Source organism: Strigops habroptila, chromosome 10 (genome assembly GCF_004027225.2).
Source record: "Strigops habroptila isolate Jane chromosome 10, bStrHab1.2.pri, whole genome shotgun sequence".
NCBI lineage: Eukaryota > Metazoa > Chordata > Aves > Psittaciformes > Psittacidae > Strigops > Strigops habroptila.
This window is the reverse complement of record NC_046359.1, coordinates 37,242,637-37,268,969: the sequence shown is the minus strand read 5'-3', so window position 1 is coordinate 37,268,969 and position 26,333 is coordinate 37,242,637. Positions and strand designations below refer to the sequence as shown.

The 26,333-nt window shown below is 42.0% G+C and overlaps 2 protein-coding genes across 8 annotated transcripts in view; both read right to left on the bottom strand.

Moving 5' to 3' along the window:
- Positions 1 to 620: 620 nt before the first annotated feature.
- Positions 621 to 21,137, bottom strand: SLC30A10 (solute carrier family 30 member 10). 2 transcript variants are annotated; one of them, XM_032920187.1, is made up of 4 exons: positions 20,343 to 21,137; positions 8,653 to 8,736; positions 5,005 to 5,241; positions 621 to 4,289 (listed from the first exon to the last, which is right to left on the bottom strand). In XM_032920187.1, the coding sequence occupies exons 1-4, from the start codon at positions 20,785 to 20,787 to the stop codon at positions 3,823 to 3,825; spliced, it is 1,233 nt and encodes a 410-aa protein (XP_032776078.1). In that variant the 5' UTR covers positions 20,788 to 21,137; the 3' UTR covers positions 621 to 3,822. The 2 variants fall into 2 exon arrangements, with proteins under 2 accessions (XP_032776078.1, XP_030355912.1); XM_030500052.1 differs by lacking the exon at positions 20,343 to 21,137 and adding an exon at positions 9,174 to 9,790.
- A 3,780-nt stretch (positions 21,138 to 24,917) lies between these two features.
- EPRS1 (glutamyl-prolyl-tRNA synthetase 1) overlaps positions 24,918 to 26,333 on the bottom strand; it is a 39,569-nt gene continuing 38,153 nt past the window's right edge. For all 6 annotated transcript variants that reach the window (XM_030500046.1, XM_030500048.1, XM_030500050.1 and 3 more), the window contains 2 exons: positions 25,563 to 25,627; positions 24,918 to 25,301 (listed from right to left, as the gene is read on the bottom strand). In XM_030500046.1, the coding sequence (XP_030355906.1) occupies positions 25,151 to 25,301; positions 25,563 to 25,627 (216 nt within the window). In that variant the 3' untranslated portion in view covers positions 24,918 to 25,150. The remainder of the gene's footprint in view (positions 25,302 to 25,562; positions 25,628 to 26,333) is intronic.

Sequence of the window (26,333 nt, the reverse complement as noted above, 5' to 3'; positions counted from 1 at the left end):
ATCCATAGACCTTAGGTGGTGAACTTCACCTCAGGGAAAACTTGGCTGCTGGCATATTCCCTTCAAAGTTCAGAATAAAAGGAAGCATTCAGGACAGTAAGTGTTATAATCAGGTAGGGAAGGGGGAAAGAATAGGAAGAACTAAACAAGGTCAAAAAGTGCTTTGCAATGGTAAAGTGTATCACACAGCAAAACCAGAAAGTGGGTGAATTTGAATAAAATGGAGTGCAAAAATTAAACCAGTGCATAAAAGTATTTGTAAACTGTATTATGGGTACATCGCCCTGCCCAGAAAGCCACCAAAATCATACTGCTTTTATTGAAGAGACAAAGAATATGAAAAATATTAGGAGGAAAAACACACAGTTGCAAATAAGCATTGCAAAGAACACAAGTTTTCAACTGAAAACCTGGGAAAACAAAGGCAATATTCCTAAAAATTGCTCTTCTATGTAAAGAAAATAACTGATGCTAAGGCAAGACTTGCAATTTAGAGAGTGACAGAAGGAGGAAAAATTAACAACTGAATTGGCACGTATGGCACATATGAAAAGGTAACCAAAAATTGATCCACTTTAAGAAAAGACCCACAATTGATGAAGACCAGTAAAGTGCTTTTGCATTCAATACCATGTTAATTCATTCCAGATTTCACTTTTGCTCCAAAACCATCTAGCAAGGCTAGCAAATGTTTCACTGTCGTACAAGTAGGTGATTTGTATGACTGGTTATGGATCAGAGGGACACATAAGGTGGACAACTGGTTGAAAGCCACCTGTATTTTAAACAAACAGATTTCCTTTGCTATAGATAGTGATGGACAGATAGGGGCAACCACTGCCAGAGAACTTGAATGCTGTAATGATGCAATTCCAAAGGAGCACTTGAAGAGGACAGAGTAGCACAATCAACCTGCAATCATCAGAAATTTTACATTACTGAACTGGGGGGAAAGGGGTGGAAGAAATTAGGCTAAAAAGGCCAGACAAGATTTCATGACAGCGCAATATGCTACAAAACTGAATCTAGAACAAGACCCAAAGATAATGGCAGATACTTGAAATATATTGTATTTCGAAATGAGGTAAGCCTACTTCAAGAGAATTAGAAGAGATATGCCAATAACTGAAGGGAAATAAGTCAGTACAAAATACACACTGATTGGAATGAAGTTTTCTACAGATGTAGAGAGAGGCCATTGAGCACAGCCAAGCTGTGGCATGCTTCAAACAGACGAGAAAGATACTTTATTGTGGGACTCAAAGGAAGGATACCAGGTCAGAAATCTTAGCTGTATACCCTGAAAGTACCTACATAGAAAAAACATGGCTCATCTCATCAATAACACAGCTCTGTTGGTTTTGCTTGCTTAAGCAATAAAGCAGATTTTAAATCTGCTTGTTTTCCAGCCCTGAAGATTTCTATAATACCTGGTATTTTCCTATTTATTCACAGGCAACAATTACAGTACATTCAACCAGACAGGAAAAAAAAAGTTTAAGAATGTTACTTCATTGTATTTTTAGGTTACAACACTTTTAAAAGCTTAAAAAAATAGATAAACACAGTTATAGCAAACAGTGGAAGGATAAAGAAGAAAATGGTCCATTTCGTCAAATGCCCCAACATTACACATACTTGTTTTCCCTAATCCCAGAATAAACAACACTGCCATCTCATCTTCAACCATTTAATAATATACACATATAAAAATTACCTGATTTAAGACATAAATGCATAATTATGAAAGGGTGCTTATTTTTAGAGGGTATCTGGGAGGCGAGCTCTCCCCTAGACTTTGTTGTTATTTTGGGAGCCTTTTATTCCAGATCACAAAAAAAAACCAACCTGTAAATATGTTTGTTATTTACATCTGAACCTCGACATTTAAGCATCATCATAGATAAAAATAAGGACAAAAAAACCAGAACTGTCTTACTTTATGCCACACGCTTTTAAAAGACACAGCAATTCTACAAATGTTTCCTGATTTACATTAATTTGTGCAATAACTGCCAAGTAAGATCCTGCTGCTTTTTCACCCCTGCTGCTGCCAACAGAATCAGACTAGAGGATCAAGCTTTTAATTACACTAATACACAGTTTAGTTTATATTATAGAAACTTACAATGGAAGGCTATAAAATATATTAATTCACACAAGAATCTGTTCAAAAGGGGCAACTACAAATCTCAAAACATGTTATTCAAACTGGAATCACTGCTTCAGTAAATACCATTTTCCAAGCAGCAAAATATCCTGCTGGGTGTTTTAAAATTCATTGACTTAATGTAATCATCCTTATTAATAAGAAATTGCCTGCTTTCAAGCCAGCCTTACAAGGAGGTCCTGGTGTTTTCCCAGCCCAGGCAGGAAATCAATTTGCCCTTTCTGTTAAGGTGTCACTGAAGTAAAGATGCCTCTTTATTTATAAAGGTGTTCCCCTGAATAAATGAATAAACCTGCCCAGGCCACACAGACCATTGAAAGGCTGCTTTTGACAGCAAAATGTATTTGAAAGCTTCTGGATCTGATGTGCATAGCCAGTGAGGCTAAGCGCTACACTCAGTCTGGATTAGGCAGCGGGTCTCCTTTTCAGAAACCTGGGGAACATACCTGACCTAAATCCAGCACTGGTGTCTTCTTGTTTTCGTTGCGTGCCTTCAAAAACAGTAAGCAGCAAACAGGTAATGGAACTGCTTCACTAAATACATTTTGAAATACACCTTTGGGCAGGGAGAGGAGGGGCAAGGCAGAGAGGAGGGACCTTTAAAACAAACCGGCAACTGAGACTAAACCAGGAAAGATTCCCTGCATTTTTTGTTTTAAAGCTCCCTCTAAGTGATAATACTGCATATAAAATTGTAAAGGGGATTTCTTACTTAATACAATATTAAATTATGTCTTAATAATAGAACTGCAGAATTTTAACTGTTCACAATAAACACATTAGCTTATTTATTCAGCATGAGTAATGACAGACACTCATTGATAAAGATATGGCAACAATCCTGCGCAATGATGAATTAAGACTGTGGCTATGATACCTTCTGTTGTCATGAGAAAAAAAAAACAGAGTTGCGCAATCAGAACAGTGAACAAGATAAAAGTTAATTGGGTGACTGCCTGTGTTTCCATGTGCTAGAATTGGTATGAAAAGTATTTCTTTGCTTTCATGACAAGAAGTCTATTCTTAAGCACACTTATCTGTGATTAGGCTAGGACTCCAGTAGTAGAGAAGCAAGACCAGCTTCTGCTCTGTCCTTAAATACAGGAGACAATCAATGCAAGCCAAAATTCCCAAGTGTTTCCCATCCCCCTTAGACTCTGTAATTTCATTCACAAACTCCACTGGCCAGACGCACAAGCATTACGTTAAACATGAACTGTCTATGGAAAAATGGGGTTTAAGGATCAGTAAAGCATCTCTACTGAAGTCCTTTATAAATATACAGTACTTCAGCCCAGTAGAATCATTAACTGGCCACAGGGCTTTCAGGAAATGGCTCACTTCAGCAGAAAAGGCCAGAGTTTCATTCCCAGTGCCACTGGCCATTAACTGCGAGCATCAGTGCAGACAGCAAAACACCCCATCCACTCTAACAACACAGACTCACACATAGTTTGGGAAGGAACTGTGTTAGGCTTCATCAGAACACACTTTGTGGAAATATGAATCCTTATTTAGGTGTATTTTGGTTTACAGCTAAAGCACAGAAATCTTTTTGCCACATCAGCTTCAGCTACAACCACCGATGACCCCCTTCCCAGCCAGGACACATCTGTTCTGTGAGAACATTGCGCAGAGTAGAGGGGAATTGCCTAAAGTCGTGTACTGCTCAACATGGATTTGCCATCACAATTTTTCACATTGTTAATGCTATCCTCTGCCACTGGGTACTCAATAGGGATTTCAACATCGGTTTTCCTGGAACCATTGTCTTTATGCACTGCAGAAAGGCAACTATCGTTTTTCTCAGTGTAGCCATTAGTTTTAGCCAGATGAGGTTCCTGCTGACTGCAGCACAGCTGAGAGTCACACGCTTTTGAGATGCAGGGCGAGCTGCACAGTATCTGGGAGTTCTTGTGGTCAGTGTACTCAGGCTGGATGGTCACAGAATGGATCCCTGCATCATGGAAAACCTTCCGTATTTTATAAGCAGCATCTTGGTAATCGGTAGGGGTTTGGCACTTGATATGAAGAGTAGCAATATTCTTCCCACCTGCAAGCTCCCAGACATGCACCTCATGAAGGCTGCTCACCCCTGGTACACGAGCTAGTTCCTCAGCTGGAAAACACAAGAGAAAGGCTTTGGCGTACTGGGTAATTACTAGATTTCTCATTAAGAGCCATATCAGAAAGCAGATAAAAGTACACTTACACTTCTTTTATGCTTATTAAAATATAGCTACTCCCAGCTGCCTCCAGTTCACCCTCCAGATGGCCACACAAGTAAGTCACCCTTCCTTTTGTGTTCACCCATCCCTCAGGCCTCCTTATGGCGATTTACACAGAAGCAACGTTAGAGCACCACTTCCTTAGCCAAGACCTTACATCTTCTGGTTTTCTTAGCCCTGAACATGGTGGAATTCCACCAATAACCAGTGCTACACTACAATTAACCAGCGCGAAATATGCCAGAGAGCTACAAAATTAACCAACCTTAATGGAAATTTCTAAGCTGTTTTGGAAGCGTCTCAGAAGAAGGGTTGGGAGATATTGTAATTCAATGTTGTTTCTTTCACAAACACCCCACACAACGCATTAACAGCTCAAGACCTGGTACTTTTGATGTACTGTTAGAGTACCACATTCTCAAAATGCATGCTTTAACTAATCCAGAGAGATTTGAGTCATGTTGCTAGGACACAGGCATGTGACTATTTCTCACTGTTCTTGAGAATTTAGAGCTATTATGAGTAAATAGTCCAAACATGTCATTCCAGAAATAACCTACGCATTGAAATACATCATTAGAATTAATAGCCACAAATTTGACTTACTCAGTAGTTGCATATTAACACCTTTGGGAACCATCTGCAACAAAATAGCTGAGGTCTCCTTGATAAGTGGGAATGCAGAAGACAAGATGATGAACACCATAATTATTGTGAGGCTTGGATCAATGTAGCACTGCCAGTTACATGGAGCATCCCCCAGAGGAAGTACATGGAAGATTGTAGCAGCAACTACCACAACCACAGATCCAAGTGCATCTCCCATAACATGCAAAAGAACACCTGAAACAGATGGTACAACTTCCATTAGTGGGGGTGAGGGGTTTTTTTTGGGGGGGGAAGGACAGTAATGTTGCATTTTTCAAGTCTGTTCTACTTGATGTGTAAAAAAAGCAATTTTCCAGGCACTAATACCATAAATGATGTTTTCAGTAACAGCTTTCAGGACAAAACTGCAAGGGAAATACTGACTGAACCCCCGCTGCTTAAGTGGGATGCATTATTAAACATGTAGGGTATGCTAGCACTGCGGTCCAACTGCAATGCCATGGCAACGTGGAAAGTGTTGGCTTAAACGCCTGCAGATTATTAAAAGATCCTGGCACATTAAACCTCATTTCTCAATTAAAAATTGATGACTAAATCTATCCATTCTACCCTGGAAGCTAAGAGAGACACAGACCACTCCCAGCAATAGTTATTCTCCTCCATCAGCTTCTATGACACTATTGAAACCTGAAAAATTACCGAAGTGAAAGCTAAGCTCATTCCTATGGCTCCATCAAATTCTGATTTTCAGGTCAATCTTGATTACTAGGAATATTACACCTTGTCCCACCAACACTACTAGCCCTCAAACCCTGCCAAAAAAAATGAGAATCTGGTTTGACAGTCACTCACATGGACATCACGGTTTAATACATGCCTGGACTACTCTAAATTGAGAGGAATCCTGGGTACCACTTTCTATATCTGTAGATATGTTTTTGTACAAAGGTAAAGACACAAAACAGGTTCCTAAAATAATGTATTTTTAGCTGCCCTTTCAACTACGATGACTAAAGTAGTCTTCTTGTTATAAATTTACAATAATCTAAGAACTTCTTACTACTTTACATCATCTTCCCTCAAATGCACTCCAGTTTTGTCAGTCTTTACTATTTAGACTGTTTCATTCCAACCCATGCCTTATTCATAACATCTCTAAATATATTAAGTTCATTTCTTTGCCAATACTTTTTACTGAAAGCCTGTGAGAGAATGAAATGGACTATCTCATTTTAACATCCTTATGACAAGCACTTTAAAGAGCTCCACTCTAACGGAATCACTTCCTCTGGGGTGGAGAAGCTGTGAAAGGCTCCCTCCCAAACTCATTAACACAGTGCAGCATTTTGACTGTTTGGTGATGCTAGTCACTGGATTAGACCTACAGCTTTGCCTGTGCTGTTGTTTCTTACTACCTCTATGCGTGAACATTGATCTTCTGTATGATAAATCAAGGCAATAACCCTTGAGTTCTTCTGAATCACTTGGATCAGATAAGAAAAGTACAAGCTTCCAGTGAGTCCAGCTCTTTCTGCTGGAGTCAGGCATGTTCTGCCCCTTCTGGCAGACTCCCACAGAGCTTTGCTCCTCCTAACAGTGTTGCAGTGTTCCCTTTCTATTTACAAATAATCCTGATTCAGCACAGGCTATCAGCTATTGCACGAACAAGAGGGACAGGCAGGATGCAATTGCCAAGGCAACTAACTAGAGAGCACGGCTTAAAGAGGACAGGAAAACGTTTCAGAAAGTCTTCTTTAGAATGAAGAAGAAAGTAAAGTGTGTCAGAATTTTGATAAATTCTGAATTGAGAACACAGAATTTGGAAGACTATTATTTTACATTACTCGCATCATTAATATGTACATCTTAGCTACACATCCCATAATGAGGGCCTAGACAGAAATGAACCCATTTCCCTATTGATCCCCCAAAGCTCTGGTTATTGGATAGAACTGGAAATTATGTTTTATTTAATAAAGCCAATCTGGTAAGATGATAGTAACGCATAGTTTCCAACAGCTTGTGTGAGAAAGTCTGAACTACTCTGCATATGCTCAGGAAATAAAAGGAATAATTTTATACTACAGTAATTAATCCTGTTGGGCAGAATGTATGGATCCCTGTTCCTACCACTTTTAAAATCCAGGAAGCTGTTCCTCTGCCAATCCATTTTCTCCAACCATGTTTTTCAGGGAGGCTCAATTCTATAATATGCAAAACTTTTTGCCAAGTGATCATGAAGTAAGTATGGCTATTCAAAGGAAAAACCTAGATTTTTAATATCTGTAGCAAGGACTATTTGTAAGGACAATACAAATAGGTTTTGCAAAGATGACGTACTAAAGTAGAACTTAAAAATTCTCTTTTTAAAAATCAAAGATGACAGGCATCTTAAAATAACTGACACAAAACTCTTTATCCTTCAGAAATCTCTGAAAGTTTCCAGCATCCATATGCTAAGCACTGTCATACGGGCAAGTAAGGCCTTCTATAAAGTACACTCACTGGTTTCTTATTCTTTCCTCCTCCATACCTGAAAGCACCAGTTTGCTTTTCCTGCTCCAATACTTTTACCACTATAATGCCATAACATCCACTGACACCAATCTCTACACACACAGGAAAGTGCTGTGGCTCTAGCACATGGTTTCATTTCCAAAGTGTCTTCGCTTACAGACACATGTGTGTAACTCTGAAAGCACTTTTGAAAGGCAGGTAGACAGATACACAGAAAACCCAACCAAACAACAAGTGCCTGACTGCCACGTTGACCTCTGAATCTGAATTCGCATGATGTCAGCTTACAGGACTTTGGAGGAATATCAGATGCTGATAAGTGACCTAAGCAGCCTGAAACTATCATTCTGATTCAGCTTTCTGGCGGCCCTTTCCTTGGAGACAAACTCCATGTTTAATGTACTCAAAGATACCTGCTTTTGGCTGTGCTCAGAGTGGGTATGTAAATGCATATGCATTATAAATGCCTATACAGAGAGAGATAGAGAAACTTGGTTGATTTATCCCTAGAAGCAGCTATGCCATTTCACTCCGCAGATACCCAGAGACGTGCCAAATTACAACATAAGAAGGGTTAATCCTGTCACAGACTCTCTTAGGGACAAGTTCACAGTTCAAGGACCTGGAAAAACACTGTGCTGGAGCACCACTTCCAGCACCTTTTTTCTCGTGCTGACAGCAAAACCTTGGGATTTAAAGAAGTTCTGTTTCCTGCTCTAAAGCATTTGAAAGTTTTAAACTGCTCAACTGCTATGGCAGTGACACTCAACAAAACACCTCACAGCTACCTGCCTCACCTTCCTATGTAGCCACTAGTGACTTGAGCTTAGGGCAATAGGCTTTGCCTCCTTTCCAAGAGGTTCAGCTGCACTCTTCCAAAGAATTAAAATCAAGATGTGAGCACACTCACCGCCAAATCAGCATCACAATATTTTGTTATTATCTGTGCTATTTCATACAACCAAAATCTTTCTGCTAAAGATAACTGGGTCTACATACGCATAAGAGTCCTGGACTTTTGCTCTATTTATTACTGATCTTTGGTAAAAGTAAATAAAAACCTGACATGGAAACCAGAAGGTGTTTTAAAGTTAATTGTAATCTTAGCAGTATACTCCCGTGCTGTACCTCTGATGTTCAAGGCTTCAGACTTTTTCTCTTTTTTCTTCTCAGACCCCTCCTGAGGGCTTTTTAGGTCATTGGGTGAATCACCTGCATTCAAAGAAGAAACGCTGTGTTGTGTATAAGTTCTACAAACAGAAAAAACATCAACCTTCTCAAAACCAACTTATTTCAAAGATGACCAGAACAGAAATAAAAACACAGACAACAAAACAAGCCAAAACATTCTCCACGCAGCTTTCTGAGCAACACCACCTCCTTCCCCCATCCTGAGCAGACACCCAGCAGCCCGGTGTAAAGTACAAGGTGAAAGAGGCACCGGGTGAAAGAGTGAGTGACAGACACAGTGTCTGAGTGTCTTTGTGACCCTCCCCAGCGCCCATGGGTGCGCTTGGAAGGACCCACAGGATGAATCCAGCAGGTCCCAAGGGAAAACAGGCAGGAGAAAGGGGATGGGAAGGATGGGGAAGGGTGGGAAGCGGGACACGAGGGGAAGGCTGGACGGCGAGGCTGCAGCCGAAAGGCACCTGCTTCATCGGCCTCCGCAGCTGGGGCACCGCTGGGCACTGCCGGAGCGGGCATCGAGGCGGGCGGGCGGCGGCGGCAGCAGGCGCCCCAGTCCTGGAAGACGAGGAGCCCCACCAGGTTGACGGCGAGGCCGAGGGTGCCGACGATGAGCACCAGCTGCGCGTCGTCGATGGGCTCCGGGCGGGCGAGGCGCAGGATGGCCTCGACGAAAATGGTGAAGCAGAGCGCGGTGAGGAACACGGCGTTGCTGAGGGCCCCCACCGCCTCAGCGCGGCTGTAGCCATAAGTGGCGCGGGGGCCGCGGCGGCTGCGGCGTGCGATGCGCCCCGTGGAGAGGCCAACGCAGAGGGAGATGAGGTCTGAGAGCATGTTGAAGGAGTCGGACACCAGCGCGATGGAGTTGCCCAGGTAGCCCGACACCAGCTCGGCCACGAAGAAGCCGGTGGTGAGCACCAGCATGAAGATGAGGCGGCACGTCTTCCCCGAGTACCGCCCCATGGCCAGGCCTATAGCCGGGCCCCCCCCTCGCCGGCACCCCTCTCCGCGCTAACGCCGGGGCATGCCCCGCCGCCGAGCACAGCAACCACCGCCCGACCGCAACAAGTGCGGCCGCCCCAGCCCTTAACGCCGCCGCCCGCCGCGCTACGCCCCGCCCCGCGGGGACGGACATGGGAGCCCGCCCCGCCCCGCTACAACCGCCGGCACCGGAGCGCGGCGCGGTACCGGGGATAGCGGCGGTACGAAATACATCGAATCCGAAATAAACCCGCAATAGAACGGCCGTGGGGAGGCGCCGAGGCGGAGAAGGTTCCCCTCGGGAAGGGCAGAGACATCCTGATCAAAGGGAAAGGCTCCACAGGATGCCGGGTACCACCGCGCTGTCCTAAGGTGAAGTTTGAGGGTGCTGAGGCGCTGGTTGCCCAGAGAAGCTGTGGCTGCCCCATCCCTGGCAGTGTTCAAGGCCAGGTTGGACACAGGGGCTTGGAGCAACCTGCTCTAGTGGAAGGTGTCCCTGCACATGGCAGGGGGTTGGAACTGGATGAGCTTTAAAGTCCCTTCAACCCAAACCATCTATGATTCTATGACAGATCCAACAATTAAACTCCTCTAGTGCTTTATTGGTTGCTCAAGTGCCAAACCAAAGGACAGAGTGCCATCTACTGAACCAGGTGATTTCCTGCCACTAGCCTTTGAAAAAGTATGTCAAAATAGTACTTCAGTGGGCATGAATCTACTATCATCGTATGAGAAGAACAATTTCGCACACTTGTTTAACCTACCGAGTAGTCTATAAGAAGCATAACAAGTGAATAAACCTCTGCCTTGTATTTGCAGATTATTTGTTTTGTTATGACAGTTCTTGGGAAAGTGACACCCCTGCAAGTGGAAGAAAGAGAGAGCCTAACACGGCATTGTAAGATGATGGGAGCAACTGGATAATCAGAGGAGGTGCTGCGCAGTTAAGTCATCCTTAGCTATGGGGTTGTCAATAACAGAACTGAGCCCCAAAATAATAAGCTTAAATGAAAGACATGATACCTAAGGAAAATAATGTCCTTAAAGTTATATCCTGCTAGAGCCTGGAGTATTTAAATTATGCAAGAGGCTGGAGTTACTTCTTCGGCAGCTACAATTCACACTGAAGCGCCACATCGACCATTTCACCATGCTTGACAAAGCATACATCACCATCCGATAATCAACCAGCACGACCAGGAACACTATCTCATCCCTCCCACCAAAGGTGGTGCTCTTTACAACCAGATATTCATTAAAGGCCTTGGGAGTTTCCACTTTATTCTAGCTCTGAAGCAACTGCATTGTTACTGCTGTTAACGGAGTTTGAGCCCTTGCCTGAATGCATCTTTGAAACGAGGCCTCTCAATTCCACCTAAATTCTGTGTACACAACCAAACCCAAGATATATCTTAACCTCTGGAGTGGACTTCAGTTGCCACTCAAGGGATAATCTCCTGTGTATCTGCAAGGCTTAACACACACAACACACAATTAACTGGAGATTCTTGCACGTCCTTCACACATACAAGGCCCAAGCAATGGCAGTATCTTGCAATATTCAAAGTAACAAATGCATAAAAATAAATGTATTGAAAAGAACCTTACCATAAAGACAAACACAACAGTGGGAGCACATAGCATAGCTTGCATCAACACACATTTCAGCTCTATAATTACATCTGCTGACATAAGATGAGAGATTTTCAACAGTGGTGCCAAATAAAAAGCAGTGTGACATAGGTAGAACAAAAATAAGAAGATATATATAAGTTATAGGAAGTTAAATAGCCTATTAGATACAAACTTTAAAGTGACAGGCTCTATCTTCTTTTCCGTAATTAATGACAGAAAATTCTGCCTCTGGCACTTCACTTACAATCAAAAATATAAATTCACTGAAGCTCATTGCACCTGCATAGAACTGAAAAGAATTTCCAATAGTTCTTATTTTAGGAAGATGTATAATGCAGTAGCTGGAACATCATTAATCATGCTGCGCAAAATATACATTAGATCTCTTTGAAAAAAAAACCCCAACATTTCATTGCCCTGAACTCACTTCAAAAACCTAAAAATATCATGGTTATTTTGCAGAAATAGAGCTAAAAATACTATTTTCAGCAAATAAGTCTGTGACTAAGTCCTCTGACATGACACTGAAGAAGCCAGAAGCAGCACGTGTTCAGAGCCTCAACTCCGAAGCCGTGCCTGCCGATACACTGATTCTTCCTTCTTCCACCTGTCAAGCTCACACATCTCAATCTGCTTCTCATAATAGAATCAGCCTGAAAGCCGCACACTGAGCTAGGAACAGAGCAATGTCTGTGCTGGGTTAGACCAGAGGTTCGTCTCTGAACTGTGCCCAGTTCCCATCCACATCTTTTGGAGATGAGGGAACCAAACCTGCACAGTCTTCAGAACATAGGGCAGCCACAGATTCATACAGAAACACAGCAGAGGTCCTGACTGCCTCCTTTACTCCTTCTCAGTACTGCCCCATGTTTGATTCACTTCTGTCTTCTGAACATTCAGCAAACATTTTTATGGGACTGATCATTCTCTCCTGCTTTCTGTTTTTCATCTTCTGACCAGTTATTTATCCACACAAAGCCCTTTCCCTTCATGCTATGGCTGCTTAGAAAGCCTTTTGGAAATCCAAGCTTGTGCTCGTCACACAATGCATTCAAGCCTCCCTGGCCCTCTTCATGCAGGTACCACAATCGCTTCAAGACAAACTACTCTTACAACTGTCACCTGAACAAAGCCACAGTAATCATTCTTAGTTGAGACATTGTCTCTTTCAATAGCAAGAATAATTAATTTAGCTCAATCCTCAGGATAAAGTGTGTGTTAACCCCTGTAGCTCTTTTGAACCTTGATCTTCTTCCACATAGTCCAGAAGAAAGCCCGGATCCTGCATGTAAGCGGCACCGACCCCCTTACCCTTACTTGCAGCATCAGAACATTTCGTCTCAAACCTTTTTAAAAAGAAACTGTGTTTCTGACTGTCTTGCAGCATGCTTAGCCTCCTTGTGCGTTTTACACTGACTACAGACATTCAACGATGTTATGTTACAGTTCCGCTTACGCATGCTGTACTGAAATTGCCTGAGCAACCTATGTACCATTAAACCAATCAGTCCAAATATCCCAGTCTCTGCCTCTAACCATGCTGGGTTGAACAAGTCTCTCTTAGGAGGTTCAGAAAGGTTGCCCAACACCTTAGTTTTCTGAATTCTTTGCCAACGTTAGTTTCAGCTACAATACTACTCTAAAAGCTGTTCTTGCAGTTTCCTCATCCTAATCAGGAATGGGAATTGGTAAAAATTCCTACTAATTGGTAAAATTCCTGCAAACACCACAGCTTTCCTTCTGAACCCCAAAGATGCAAAGCACTCCCGTGAGCTTCAAGATTTCTGTGCACCTAGTTTTTAAAGTTCTCAACACACCAATTTTTAACACTCAGCATTTGGCAGACAGACCTCTGGCCAACAGGCTGTCCACATCTGTGGCCATAAGGGGATGCTTAGGTAACAGTAAGAGCAGGGTAAGTATATATGACGCTTTCCCATAATACTCTTCTACCCTTCAAGTATTTTCAGCTCAAGAGAGTTTCTGAGCTATATATCTGTATTTAGTAGCCATCAATGGATTTCTGTTCCATGTACTAGTCCAGCCTTTCACTCACTGATGCAGACTTCAACATTGCTTGGCAACAAGCTCCACACATCTACTCATGGTGTGAAGAATCACCTCTTTCTCATTGCTTTGAACTTGGATCCCAGTAGTTTCATTTAATATATCTTGGTTCTTTTATCAGAGGACAGAACAAACACTCGATGACTACTGACCTTCCCTATGCAGGCTTCTGTCACACCCTCAAGTTATCCATTTTCAAGGTGACAGGTTAAAATCTACTTAGTTGTTCCTGGCAGAGAAGCCATTACCAGCCTTTGAAATTAGGGTATCATCTCTGTATTACTATGAAATATGACAGCAGTAACAACAGTAATTTTCTTCCACTGCCAAATGAAGAATGAAAATAAGATCACTCATAGCCTTGTGATGCTATAGAATTTGGGTAGTAAAACAGATCATTAAAATAAAGAACTAATTGTAAACACTGTCGGTAAGAAAGATCACTCTTCACCCTGCTTATCAAAGTCCTGGCAGAGATTACTTTTTAACCCATCATAAAAATGATTTACAAATGATATTTCATGAATTATCTGGAAGAAATTAGAATTATAGAAACAACCACCCACACGTCATTGTACATGATAAAGAAGTCATGCCTCTTTAAGACTGTGGGGATAAAAGTACTACATTTGCACTAAAAAGCTGAGGCTGACTCTAGGCACATCACATAGAAAGGCAGCATCCCTACCTGTAAGAGCCTGAAATGCACGGATGGGTGAGAGTGGACCCTTAAACAAGACCTGGTGACAGCCCTGAAGGCTCTCGACAAGCTTGTGAAGCTTGATGCTTTGTATTAGGATGCTGGGCCAAATTCATAGCAAATCTAAACTGAAACCATGTGGTTGGCTTCTGCCACAGATAAATTTGACCGTGAAATGAATCCCAAAACAAACACTGACCATTGGACCTTGTTGTGGAAGGTGGTTAGCATGAGACTATTCTGTTTGCGGGTGGTTTGTTCCTTATTGTTTGGTCATTCTGCTTGTATCCCTCTCTCATTTTACTCAGAACCATATCCGCAAGAGGAGGATGGGGTTTCTTGGCATATGCTGAAGGCTGGAAGAGCTGGGAAATCAGTTCATTAGGTCTGCTTCAATGAAGGAAGCAGAAGCCTTAGCTAGCCCTCCAGCAAGAGCTCAGCAGCCTGGGCAGGATACAGAGGTGAATGTCCCTGGCTTTTTCAACTGTAGCCGTGACTCTTCATGACAGTCCCAGGGAGAAACCACAGGCTGTCCGGACACAGAGAACAGATTTCGCATGCCCTTCCAAAGAGGGCTTGAATACACTGGTAGGTCAATCTGAAACTATGAACCTGGGGGATTATTTAATTCCTGGTCTTTTAGTCAGATGTTTTTTCTATTTTAAAATGCTTGTTCAGTTTGTTATAAACCACCATTCCCTGCTCTTAATATCTAGCATAAAGAAACATTTACATACTTTAAGACATATCCAGTCAGTATCTGCTCTAGCACCTGGATAGTGCTTCCCTGAACATTTCAACTACTTGGTAATTCACTTTTAAAAAGTGTAGTTCTGTTAAATTTCCCATATAAATGCATATGTGTGTGTGTATATATATACACACCCATATAACCTTTTCCTACCAGAAAAAGAACTTGCAAAGAACATGAAGAGGAGAAAGCCACTCACTGATTTCATCATTGTAAATTACATTAAGTCCTACTGCAAAACCTTCATCTTCTGTCGCAGCTGATACCAATCCTGTGCCTGTAGCAAACTTTCTGCCGAAGAGCCTTCCAAATAAAACAATTGTAGTTAACATATAGAACATGTCAGCCTTAAAAAAGCATATTGTATTAAATCTGCCCATGACTTTGAACTCAGTTATCTTACAGTCCCTTTTATTTCCCTCCAGCTCACCACAGATACTGTGAGGTAACTCAAGACAGTCTTTACTATGAAAGTGGTTCAAGGTTGAGAGTGAATGCAGTTACCCAAAGTTCAGTGGTGCTGGTACTGTTGGAATCTAGGTTCAGAAGTTTTAATCTTACCTTTATGCTGTTGCTAAACCATTCAGGGGTGCTTTGCTTGCTTTACTTAGAGCTTTCATTCCACACTTTCCATTTTGGACAAAAAGTAGCCCCAAAACTTTTGCTTGTTTTGATGCAAAGTTTTCTCCTTGAAAACAATTGGGGAAAGTAAAATGTATCTCGCTTAGATTATCTTCTGAAGTTTCTTTTGAGAGAGCAAAGCATTTGAAACAGATCTGAAGAAAATTTAGTGAAGCTTGTTGCTAAATAAACTTCCACAGTCTCTTCCCATCTGTCTTGTCTTTCTTAAAGACTCTGGACTGTAGCTTCAGCTAATACAAGTTAACCACAGATCTGGTTACCTTTGGGGTAGCTGCTAAGAAAAGCTTTGGAAATATTTGGAGACGATTATTTGGCACACTATTAAACTAAAGAAGAGCTTCAGAAAATATACATGCTTATTCTTAGGTATTTGATAAGCACTTAAAATTACTCCAAGAGTTTCTCTTGGCCCTTTTATTCCATTTGAGAGAACTCTGTCCAGTAATGCTGTAGAAATCAAAGCCAGAAAATCTAAATATTTAGTTAGAGTAGGCTTTGGTTACCTGCCTGCCAACACCTATGGGATTTATGGAAATCTAAATATGCCCCTTCATTTATACATGCTATGCTGGCAAGTGTTTAGGAGTTGGATGCCACAGCGCACTACACAGGCAGCATAAATCCCTGAGGATGAGCATGTATTGCATGAATGAGGCAGCTGCCTGTTGGTGCTCCAGTGCTGCATGTTCAACAGTCATCTGTCTATGAATGCAGTAAGGGGGTGAATTGGCATGAAGTGCTTACTGCAGGGTTGGTGCTTTTGGGGAAAAAGCATCAAAAAGCATCAACCTGGTGAAGATAAAAGAGAGGCAAAATACAGGTAGTAATGCTGATCTTGAGGAAAAGCTTTCAGGCTTTTCAGGTGCGAGAAGCACAGTAAGCCAGAGGTATGTTGTTACAGGTGTTAGACTCAGGGTTCCTTCCCCTGCCTTAAAATGGTCTCCAAGCCAAGACCAGCATAATCTGGCACCCTTTAAGCAATACATTTGAGAGAGAAATCTGTTCAGACCAGGGAACTTACTTTTCCTCTTCTTAAGTTCAGGTGAATTAAGCGATCATGGAATTCTTCGCACTGACAACCCAAGAAACTGAAATCCTCTGCTTCAGATCTCTAGACCCCAGACAGCTTTTCTCACCCGCAGTATAGACTGTTGGGTCTGTTGAACCAGAGAGCACCGCTACAAATACAATTGCTTTCCACAATACCCGCACATTTCTGTTCATCAGGTCTCCACTGGGAAGGGCTATGGCACTAAGACATGGATCAAGCAGCCACTTACCCACTTATTTTGGCCTATAAATGTTCTCACTTCCCCTGGGATCAGTACATTTCCAACAAGATGTGTAAATTTACTTCAGAATATTATAGCAACAAAGCTTTCCCACAGCAAGTTAAAGCTGGTGCCCCCTCTTCACTCACCCCCAAATCTCTCCTACTTATAAAAGCCTGGAAGAAAAAGATACGCCTCATAACAAGCCTCAGACTAAACAAACTCGTTCTGCATAAGGTCCAGGAGGATAAAGAAGGTATGTTTTCCATTTATGTGACTGCTAGCTTACATGCCACCTCTTATCTGAGAGGCAGGCTCCTGGTGCACACTGAGATAGGAGAATCAAGACCCAACAGAAAAAGCTTACACACATGCCTGCTAAATTGCACCTCCCAGAATATAAAAGCAAGCCAGTTGGCTGCTAACACAGAACGTGTTTTACTTAATGAGTTGCGAACTGTGTGAAGACCAGGAGGTCTCTCATGAGAAGATTAAAGCTGTTTCCCACAGCCCCAGCCATTTTATGTGGCTCAGGATCAGACTGGTTGGGCTGGGTGACATCTTCTTAACTTCTTACCTCCCCCCCACCTCCCTGTACAGATCACAAGACGACAGGACAAATGTTTTCTCCATGTGAAATCTTTATCCATTTTCTCAAGATAAACAACAGAGAACTGCTGTGATCAGACTAACGTGGTGCTTTTCAAACTGTGGTTCCCTGGCAATTTAAAGCTCTCTATAAATGAGTAGAAGAGACAACTACACAAACAAGAGCAATATGATCCCTGTGTGCAGTAAAACAGGCTTCTGTATTTTTATGACACACTATAAAGGGCATGGCCAGTATTAAAGTTGTCTGGTATTTATTACAAGAGCCTGATTAGTATTTTTTTTTTCCTCAGCTGCTTATTACTTTGCCATATTCTTCAATTTTGTGCCAAAAACTCTCTGCATAAGATGCAAGACCCCAAAATTGACAGAAAACTCTGGCTAAGGCTGCTCCATCATTTCTAACAGGAACAGTAAGAAAAGCATTTTGTGAATGTTAACTTCTGCAAAAAAAAATGATTAGGGAAGCTTTAATATTTCTACGTTTTAAGAAGCATTTCCTGGATTTTAAGTCAAAGCAATAACTAGTGTGTGCTGCCCTCCATGCTGCTATGGATGGCCCAGCTGGCCCAAGTACCTCTACGCAGCAGCTCTTTTAGGGAATATAGAAATACTTCATACCTGAAATAGCTGCTCTGGGCCAGCATCAAAAGAACAGGGACATGTCTTCCCCAATACTCTTGCTGACCTCTCTTCTTAATCCTAATGTAGCGTGGGGAACTACATTGTCTGAATCAAGAGCAAAAAGGTAGGAAGAACCAGAAAAAAGAGAAGGGCAGGGGACAGAAGTGTAAGGGGTAAGAGGCAAAACAAACCCAGCCAATGGGTGGAGGAGAAAAATTGGGTCTGCCTGGGTAAGCAGGGATGGCAACTTGGAAAAACACGTACTTGCGCATCAAGAATATTTGTGCTAAGATAAGGACCTGGAGAGTGGATGTTGCAATGAGCTGAAGGAGGAATACAGAAGTAGAACAAGGGAAAAGGACATTGAGCTGGGTTGGAACCTGTAAACACCACACTCCATGTCCACTAGATCTCAGACCTGGCCAGGAATGCTCACTGAGGGCATGGCTCGCTCTGCCCCTGCTGCCAGCAGCATCCAGGAAACCCACCAGCTAACTTTTCCATCCCTGGCAGTAGACCGTGCCACGGAGGAATGAGATGAACTGTTGGTTGTTGCTATTAACTGTGGCACTAATACACATGGAAGAATTAGCTTCAGCGGATTTAGAAGCTCCCACTGCCCTGTGCACCCACAACACACTACTACATGACTGAACCACTCTCTTAAGTTTTTACCTTGCGTTTTGGAAAGCAATGCAAACAATCATAGGAGAGCAGAGGGCTCTCTTTAAATCCATTCTCTACTTGGGGAACAGGGATTTAAAGGCAGCTTTCCCCCTTCCTGGAAAGCCTAAGAGGTAGAGGTCTAGTGTACAAACCTTTACCCTCCAGCTAACCATCAATGACGTCAGATTACTCAGGCATTGCCTGTGGGCAGCTGGATTGCACCAGCAGAATTCAGAGACCATGTCCATCCACCTGAGTTTCTGCTGGTGGCAATGATAGCACGAGGAAATTTGCCTTCGCTTCCACCTCCAGGAAGGAGTATCTTTTCCTCATACACAGGATGACAAGAGAAAGAGATGGAATTCCTCTTTTTTTAATGTCTTTTAATATACACACAAAATTATATATAAAGTGTCAAGTATAGCTTTCAGAGTACAGCCATTTAGGGAGTAAGGTTTCTTTTAAAAGAAATGTAATAAAAATCACGCTTAGGTTAAATATAGAGGGAATTAGAGGAAATAAATGTGAAGTAGGGATTATAAAATCAAGTCCAGAAGAAAGCAGCATTCCTCTATAGTATAAAATGGCATTGTCTTGCCTGCAGACATTACCACAAGCAGAGAAGATTCATGGTACCAGAAAGAGAGGCAAAACCACCAAGAACTCTACACACTGTGTCTATGAGATGGTACAAACTCAATCCTTGGTTTATGCAACTGAAACTCAGTTGAAAGCAAAGTGGAGTTGCCCAGTATTTGGCCATAAGTCTATCAGAGGGAGAGGAGTGGCTGTGTTGCCCCAGGAAGTTGTTAGGAGCAGCAATCTAGAAATTCAGCAAGAATGGTGTTTACCTACACAGTTTCCATCAATTTCAGTTAATTCTCTAATAGCTTATGCTTCCCTCTACCTTTGGTTTTAGGTGCCGATGTGTTCTTCCTCCCCCACTTCACTCAGAGGCACGACTTTGGAAGCTGTCTTCCAAGAAGGCATCATAAACAGAGACCTAAACCTCTGTGCACTCAACAGCACTTCCTGCAAAAGATTTACACAGCAGAGTATCCGTGTGTTCCCCTGCACTATCTCCCAAGCACAGGTTAACAAATACCAGCAGAGTACTTCAGCTGTGTAATCACAGGTTTTTCAGTCCGTATCCAAATATTCCCAAAACAGTTTTTACCCCCAAATCAAGGAAAGCTGAGACTCCCCTTTTGACGCTCCCTATTCTTTTGTCTCATGCAAACTGTGAACACTTCTCAAAAGATAATCATGTCCTAGACAAAAATTACAGCAGAAGTACCCAAATATCGAGAGTGGAGGTTGTGAACGATCGGTACTTCAGGAGAAGGTATTTACTAATAATGTTTCCTTCTTGGGCAGCAGTACACTTTGCCCCCTGTTTGGCCAGCCAGTGGATTAGGGATAAAATTTCTCTTGTAGATCACTTTATGCTTTAGGAAGTCAACGCATACACTACTTACATGTTACTTACTGAGAAACACATATGGTGATAGCAGGCAACGCGTATGGGTTCAGGCATAAAATCTATTACCCTTGCTAACAAGGGAATTAAGAAAACTACGACGTTTAACTCGCCCATCTCAGAGAAGCAGTAAATAGTCCATAGAGAAGTCATTAACCACAAGCATAGAGGGCTGGGAATGTTGAGCAACCGCACGAGGTTATTTACCTGTTTCGGTGTCTCCTTGGGGTGAACGACAATAACAGCAGTCCATGAAGACAACATAGTTGAGCACATTGCAGAACAGCCCTCCAATCCCGACAAGGAGGACAAACAGCGCTTTCTCAGTCTTCTGAGGACTGATAAACCTCTTGATCGCCTCAACGAAGATGCTAAACATCAGAGCGCTGGCAAAAACGGAGTTGCCAAAAGCTCCCAGCACATCCGCCCGGCTGAAGCCGTATGTGTTAGCCTTGTGCCATCGGATGCGACTGACCCTAACACTGAACAAACCGATGATCATGGAGATCAAGTGAGAGAGAACAGCAAAGGCATCTGATGCTAAGGAAAGAGAGTTGCCAGCGTAGGCTACTGAGGTCTCGACAATAAAAAGCACGAGGCTCATCACGCACATGAGGATGAGCCTGCTGCTCCTGCCCGAGTAGCGGCCCATTTCTGCTGCTCTCTTCCCCTTGGCTCTGAGGTTCTGCACGAGGAGCAGCCCACTTGCCTGCGTTTCTGCCCTTCACCTGTCAGTGCTGCTCACATGCAGGAACCACTTTTATAGGAAGCTGTAAAGCAATAAATCAGTTTAAAGGGCAGTTTAGCAAGACCTCTCATGTTAAGGCAGCCTGAACACTTGAGTCCTGTAAGGGTTCCACCCTTAGAAGGCTTTTTTTTCCTACCAACTAAAAACAAACCAAAGGAGACTACTAAGAGCACTTGCTACTCAATGGCACTGTCCTATAAAACTGAATAAGGCCTGGACAGGAGAACATAAGAAGGTGGTTCAGAATTTTAAGCAGTTAGAGAAGGCATTTCTTTTGCCTAAAGCTCTCTTCTCTCTTCTTCTTCTGTTTCAGCTATTTCTATTGCTAATAACTTTAGTACTGAGAAAATACTACCACAAGCCAGTGCAAGACGATATTTGAAATCCATGTTGGGTGGACATTATTTTTAAGAACACTGTAAATGTGAACTGTCTGTGAGGGTTGTTGAACACGTTGTCCATAGAGCAACTTTCAAAGCCAACTGTATTGATCTTCCATTTTGGCAACCTAGAGTTCTCACCTGATTGTACTTTTGGCATGTTTCCCATGGAAATGGAACAAAGTTGGAGGCCGTTTTCTAAATACGCAGTCAGAAGACACAGAAGCTGAGCCTCAACAATAAACCCAAGGCACGTTGTTTATTGCCCATTTAGAAAACCCTGCCTATCTGAAAATCCCAAAGTAATCCTCATAGGGTTGCAAGAAAGCCAGATTTGGGGAAAGCACAACTAGAAGTTAAGGGGGAAATAAGAGCTGCAGAAGCCCTAGCTTGGACTCGGTGCCCTCTCTGGAACAGAGCAAGAACATGAAGCTGTAAACTGTTTTTTGTCACTCACTGTAGTACCTGTTGAACTCCGAAGCATACACACAGTTTTATGCACACTCAGAAACTGTGGTGAAGGAAATCTAGCTGCTAATAGCACACTAGGCTATATGGATGATGACAAGGTACCTTCCTTGAAAAGTTTATGATCCAGCAGTCTGTTTGAAATGCCCATCTATGTACGTATATACACACAGTTACTTACAAGATAAAACGGAAGGAAATTACATGCAGTCCAGCCTGAGACAGATAACGTGATAACACTGATAACCTGAGCTGACCAACTGCCCCTGCTGGCCTCAGCCTTCCCAAGGTGAATTAACTTCAGGTTAAAAACTCAAACACCCACCCCCAGTTTTCATTTAGTTTTTTGCTCACAGGGTTTCAACAGCCAAAATGTTTACGTTTAAAGTCCAGTTTGCCAGAAGCCGTGCCTGCCAACACATGTAATCTTTAACATTTGGTCATTTGTCTACCTACACATTGCACTCTTGAGGGTGTCCTCCCTCCCTCCCTCCCCCCAGTTTAAGAACACCACTAGCCTGGGAGAGTGAATCAGTAGAACTAATTGCCACACTTAAACTGGTACTTGCTCTTCTTCCTCTTCATCATCTCCCACCTGTGTTACTACTTCTACTCCAGCTGTTTATAGCATTTTTCTCCTTATATTAATGTTTAGCTACTTCATTATATTATTATCTGAACTACAGAGCATGAAAAGGGAGGATTTTTTTCAATGGGAACAGACCTCAAATGTCTTATGACTCAAAAGTCACTAGATTTCAATTACCAAAAGAAGAGCTTGAGCTAAATGAAGCATTCCCTTTGCAGCAGAGGTAAAATGCTCAAATGGGCTCTGTTTGTCAATAAAGAGCAGCACCACGTTAAGGCAGTTCCACCTTACTATGCAATTTAACCCAAATTTATCAGTATACAACTATAAGGACTAAGAAACAGTAAGAGATTTCCAGTTCTGTTATAAACACAAAGTAGCATCCTTTGATCAACTGTAGTGTATTATTCAGATTCATATACTTACTTTCTAACAGACACAATCTACTAAGTCTCAAAGTTTTCACACCAGTATAATTAAGAGCATTGATGTTTCTCTAATGTTTTACAGGTAGCTCAGATTGTGCTTACGGTGAAATGATCCTTAACATGGACCTGTCTCTCCCAGGCAAGCATTGGCATCTCTGTGGAAGATCAAGAGATTTACAGGTGAGTCATCCACATTCCAGACACTTCAAGCCCTAGTATGATCAGAAGGAAACATGCTGGAGAAAAGGGGAAAAAAAGGGGAAGTGGTAGAAGGGCTGGCCTTCCGTGAAATCTGAGGCTTCAAGCAAACCCATGTGTAGGTGGAGAGCAACTCATTTCTACGAACAGTATCACCATGTTTACTCACGGATTTGATCCAGTCAACTGGTTGAAGGTTGGCTATTTGCTCAAACTGATAAGGGTGCAGCAGTGTTAGACACTGCATTTTGGTTTGCCTTTGCTTTTTATTGAGCTTCCATGTCTTGTTTGTAAAATACCAGTGTTGTGGAGTGTTTCAATGGGAGCCTGAAGTGCTCATCTATTTTTAATAATCTGGTTTGCTCTGTCAAGAAAAAATCTTGGCACGTTCCTGTCTCTAATTCCTGAGGACACTGAACCTGCTGGTTACTGCCTCTACCTCCTTCAAAGGGCAATCCCTCTGAAGACAAGCCTTAGTTACCCATCATTCGAGGCTGGGAAAACATCACTCTGGTATTACTACTTATGCTCTTTCCCAAAGTATCATTTCTGCAAGTGTTAGAGACAACACATGAAGATAAAAAGACATTAGGGCCACTCTTCTTGTATGTCAAGTGAAAACAAGACAAATGCATCCACACATCATTCTCCAAATCCTTTGCTCATTGCTACCCATGAGACTTTGTCTATATAGTGAAGAAATATTTAGACAGATGAATGCAAGATAGATGATTTTAAGATGCAGCTGAAGCAAACCCTTCAGGGCTAACCATCATCCAAGGAATACTACAGAGAATTCCAAGTGCTCAAGCACTCTGAGAAAGCTGATCTAAAATATTTAATTCTTTTCACATTTTTTCTGTGAAAAACGGGTATGATCACAAGGTGCATGATCCTAAACTGGACAGGCCACTGGTTCAAATTTAACATTCAAAGTTTTGACTAGGTAGGCTGACCACAGGAACCTGGGCAAAAGCAAATGTTTTGCATGGTCTGAAAAGCAGAAAATTGTGAAGATTTGCAAACAGCACTGTATGCTTAAGACTTTTAGACTATTGATGCTACATAAAAATAGGGGTTTGGAGACAGGCAGCCTTGTAGTATTGTTCCAGGAAGAGCATGGGGAGGATCTTACTGGGCCAACTTTTTAATTGCCAAGTTTTCACTCAACTCTTTTGAGGGAAAGGGCTTTATGCAAACAGCCTTCAAACATACAGGAGGCAAAAAAGTAACAAACTAAGCATGTGTCATCCAAAATGCATTTTGTTCCAGGGCTCGCTCTCTTTTGTTAAAGTCAATCTTATGCTCAAAGTGGAAGTAATTTTCTCTTAGAAACAGTTTCGTAACTGTGCAACATCTAGCCTCCTCTGCTAAAGCAACACATAGTAAGTGCAGGAAAAGCAAAAGGGTTTTATGAAACATGCTCTAAATTTAACCACAGCGCTTAAAATCTTTAGCACTGAAAATACCTCTCTTCAGACTGCCTTTGCATTACTCACTGCAGTATCACTGTGAGACGGCTGTAAATGCCAGTTTATAAGATAAGAGAGCTTTGGCAAAGGATCTGCAAGAAATAGCACTCACCTGCATCTTGCTAACAATGTGGCATTTAATCTAAGGTAGCCTTTCCAACTAGTTTTACAACAGGGTGAAAATACTCCTTGTAACACCCGGCTCCAGAGGGTGTTTTCATGAAGGGTAGCATTTACCATGCCTGGTTAGCAGCAAGTCTGTACTGAAAATTGAAAAGTTTGAAGGCAGAATTAAAAGCAGATGTTTTATCTATAAAATTGATGTTGGCCACTAAACCGTACTGTAGACTGTTTATGATATTCTCTCCAATCTTTCAGGTTTTTTCTCAATGGACAAGAAAATATATGTGCCAAAATGGAAAGAGAAGACATGTGCAAAGCATATCTATCATGAGCAAAGCATAACCCAGTGAGCAACAGAAAAAACAACCCGAGCATCTTACAGCTCACAATACATGTTTATTATTAGAGATGTTTACAGAAAAGTCTGTGAATTACTGCTAGCCTAAGACTGACAATTGTGGGGGGGGGGGACACGGGCTGTTCTGGTTTATGGCTTTGTTTTTTGAATCGTTTAAAAAGTCGCTAAACTGATTAAGTTTGGGGGCTATTTCAGTCTTCTTAAAAAAAGGTGGATTCACAGATAAAGGAGAAGGTGCCTTCACTAGTAATTTAGTAACTACGACCAAACAGGGTGTAAAACTTGGCAGGGTTTTTGCCGCAGACACATCTTGCCCCATGCTGTAGTTCGCGGAGAGGCTGGAAAGGTATGCAGAGGCTTTTTGCTCCCATGGAGGGGGCGCCAGGCTCAAGATCTTGATCCCTGAAATAAAAGGATACTCGTAAATACTTTGATTTAAAACTAAAGGTGCAATAAATGTATTATACATAAAATCTCAAAAGCACATTAGTCTGAAAGTTTCAGAACAAAGGGAATAAATATATTGAATTGTGCAGGACAGCAAGAGTGAAGGGTGAGGAGTGTACATCAGTGTTATACCCAGAGGCACCTTACATTCCTGTTTTATATTCAAAACATTTATTTGGATCTTGGTAGATACTCTCCAGTTCAGTTGTATGTTACCTGGCAGTTGTCTTCTTGATCCAATCCTCGCACTCAATTTCTCCACAAAAAGGGATTTGTACAATCTAAAGCCGGGGGGAGAAGAGGGAAGACACAAAACCCAACAGTTATAAGTCTGAAAAAGTCATTCTCATCTCTGGAAGATTCCTAAACCTTAAGATCTCATATACACTCGAAGTGGGAAAAGTTCCAGTTGCTACAAATAAATTTTAATAGCTTTTTCTCATCAGCGAAATAGATAAGCACAGTCATCCCTCTATAGTGCAACATGGAAAAACTTACACACACTCAAAGCAGCATTTAAAGCAAGTCAGGGTGCTGATTTCTTTCTTTTCACCCAATATATCTTCCTTCTGTGGAAAAATTCTGGTTTGCAGCAAAAGTTTGATACTTTCAAACTGCAGAACAAATGCTTGCTTCCATACCGCGCGACAGTGCTTTCCTAATGAAGTTTCCATTTTAACTCCATGACTAAGATTTTTCAGATTTTCTGAACAGGACAAGGACATACATATTTTAACAGAATCCCCAATAGCACATTTTTCTTGGGGGCAGGAGGAAGTGGTGTGTAGTATCCTGCTGTTTCCTTCAGCTAGCTTAACCAAAGAAAATTGAGAAAGTTGAAACGATAATCTCATACATTCTTCTCAGTACTACTCTTAGCCACTGTAGCAAGTCTTTTTTCCCAAGTTTTATATTCCATTTTACTGTTGGTTTGGGGTTTTGTCCCCCCATTTTTAATGGACTTTCACAATGAGAATTCTGTTTGCT

What these genes read in the sequence shown, in the direction of transcription:
- SLC30A10 (XM_030500052.1), bottom strand. Translation starts at nt 9,672, where the DNA reads ATGGGGCGGTACTCGGGGAAGACGTGCCGCCTCATCTTCATGCTGGTG. An exon ending in TGCGGAGGCCGATGAAGCAG is followed by an intron (nt 8,737 to 9,173) that starts GTGCCTTTCGGC and finishes CTTTGAATGCAG; the next exon opens with GTGATTCACCCAATGACCTA. An exon ending in TGTTAATATGCAACTACTGA is followed by an intron (nt 4,290 to 5,004) that starts GTAAGTCAAATT and finishes TGTGTTTTCCAG; the next exon opens with CTGAGGAACTAGCTCGTGTA.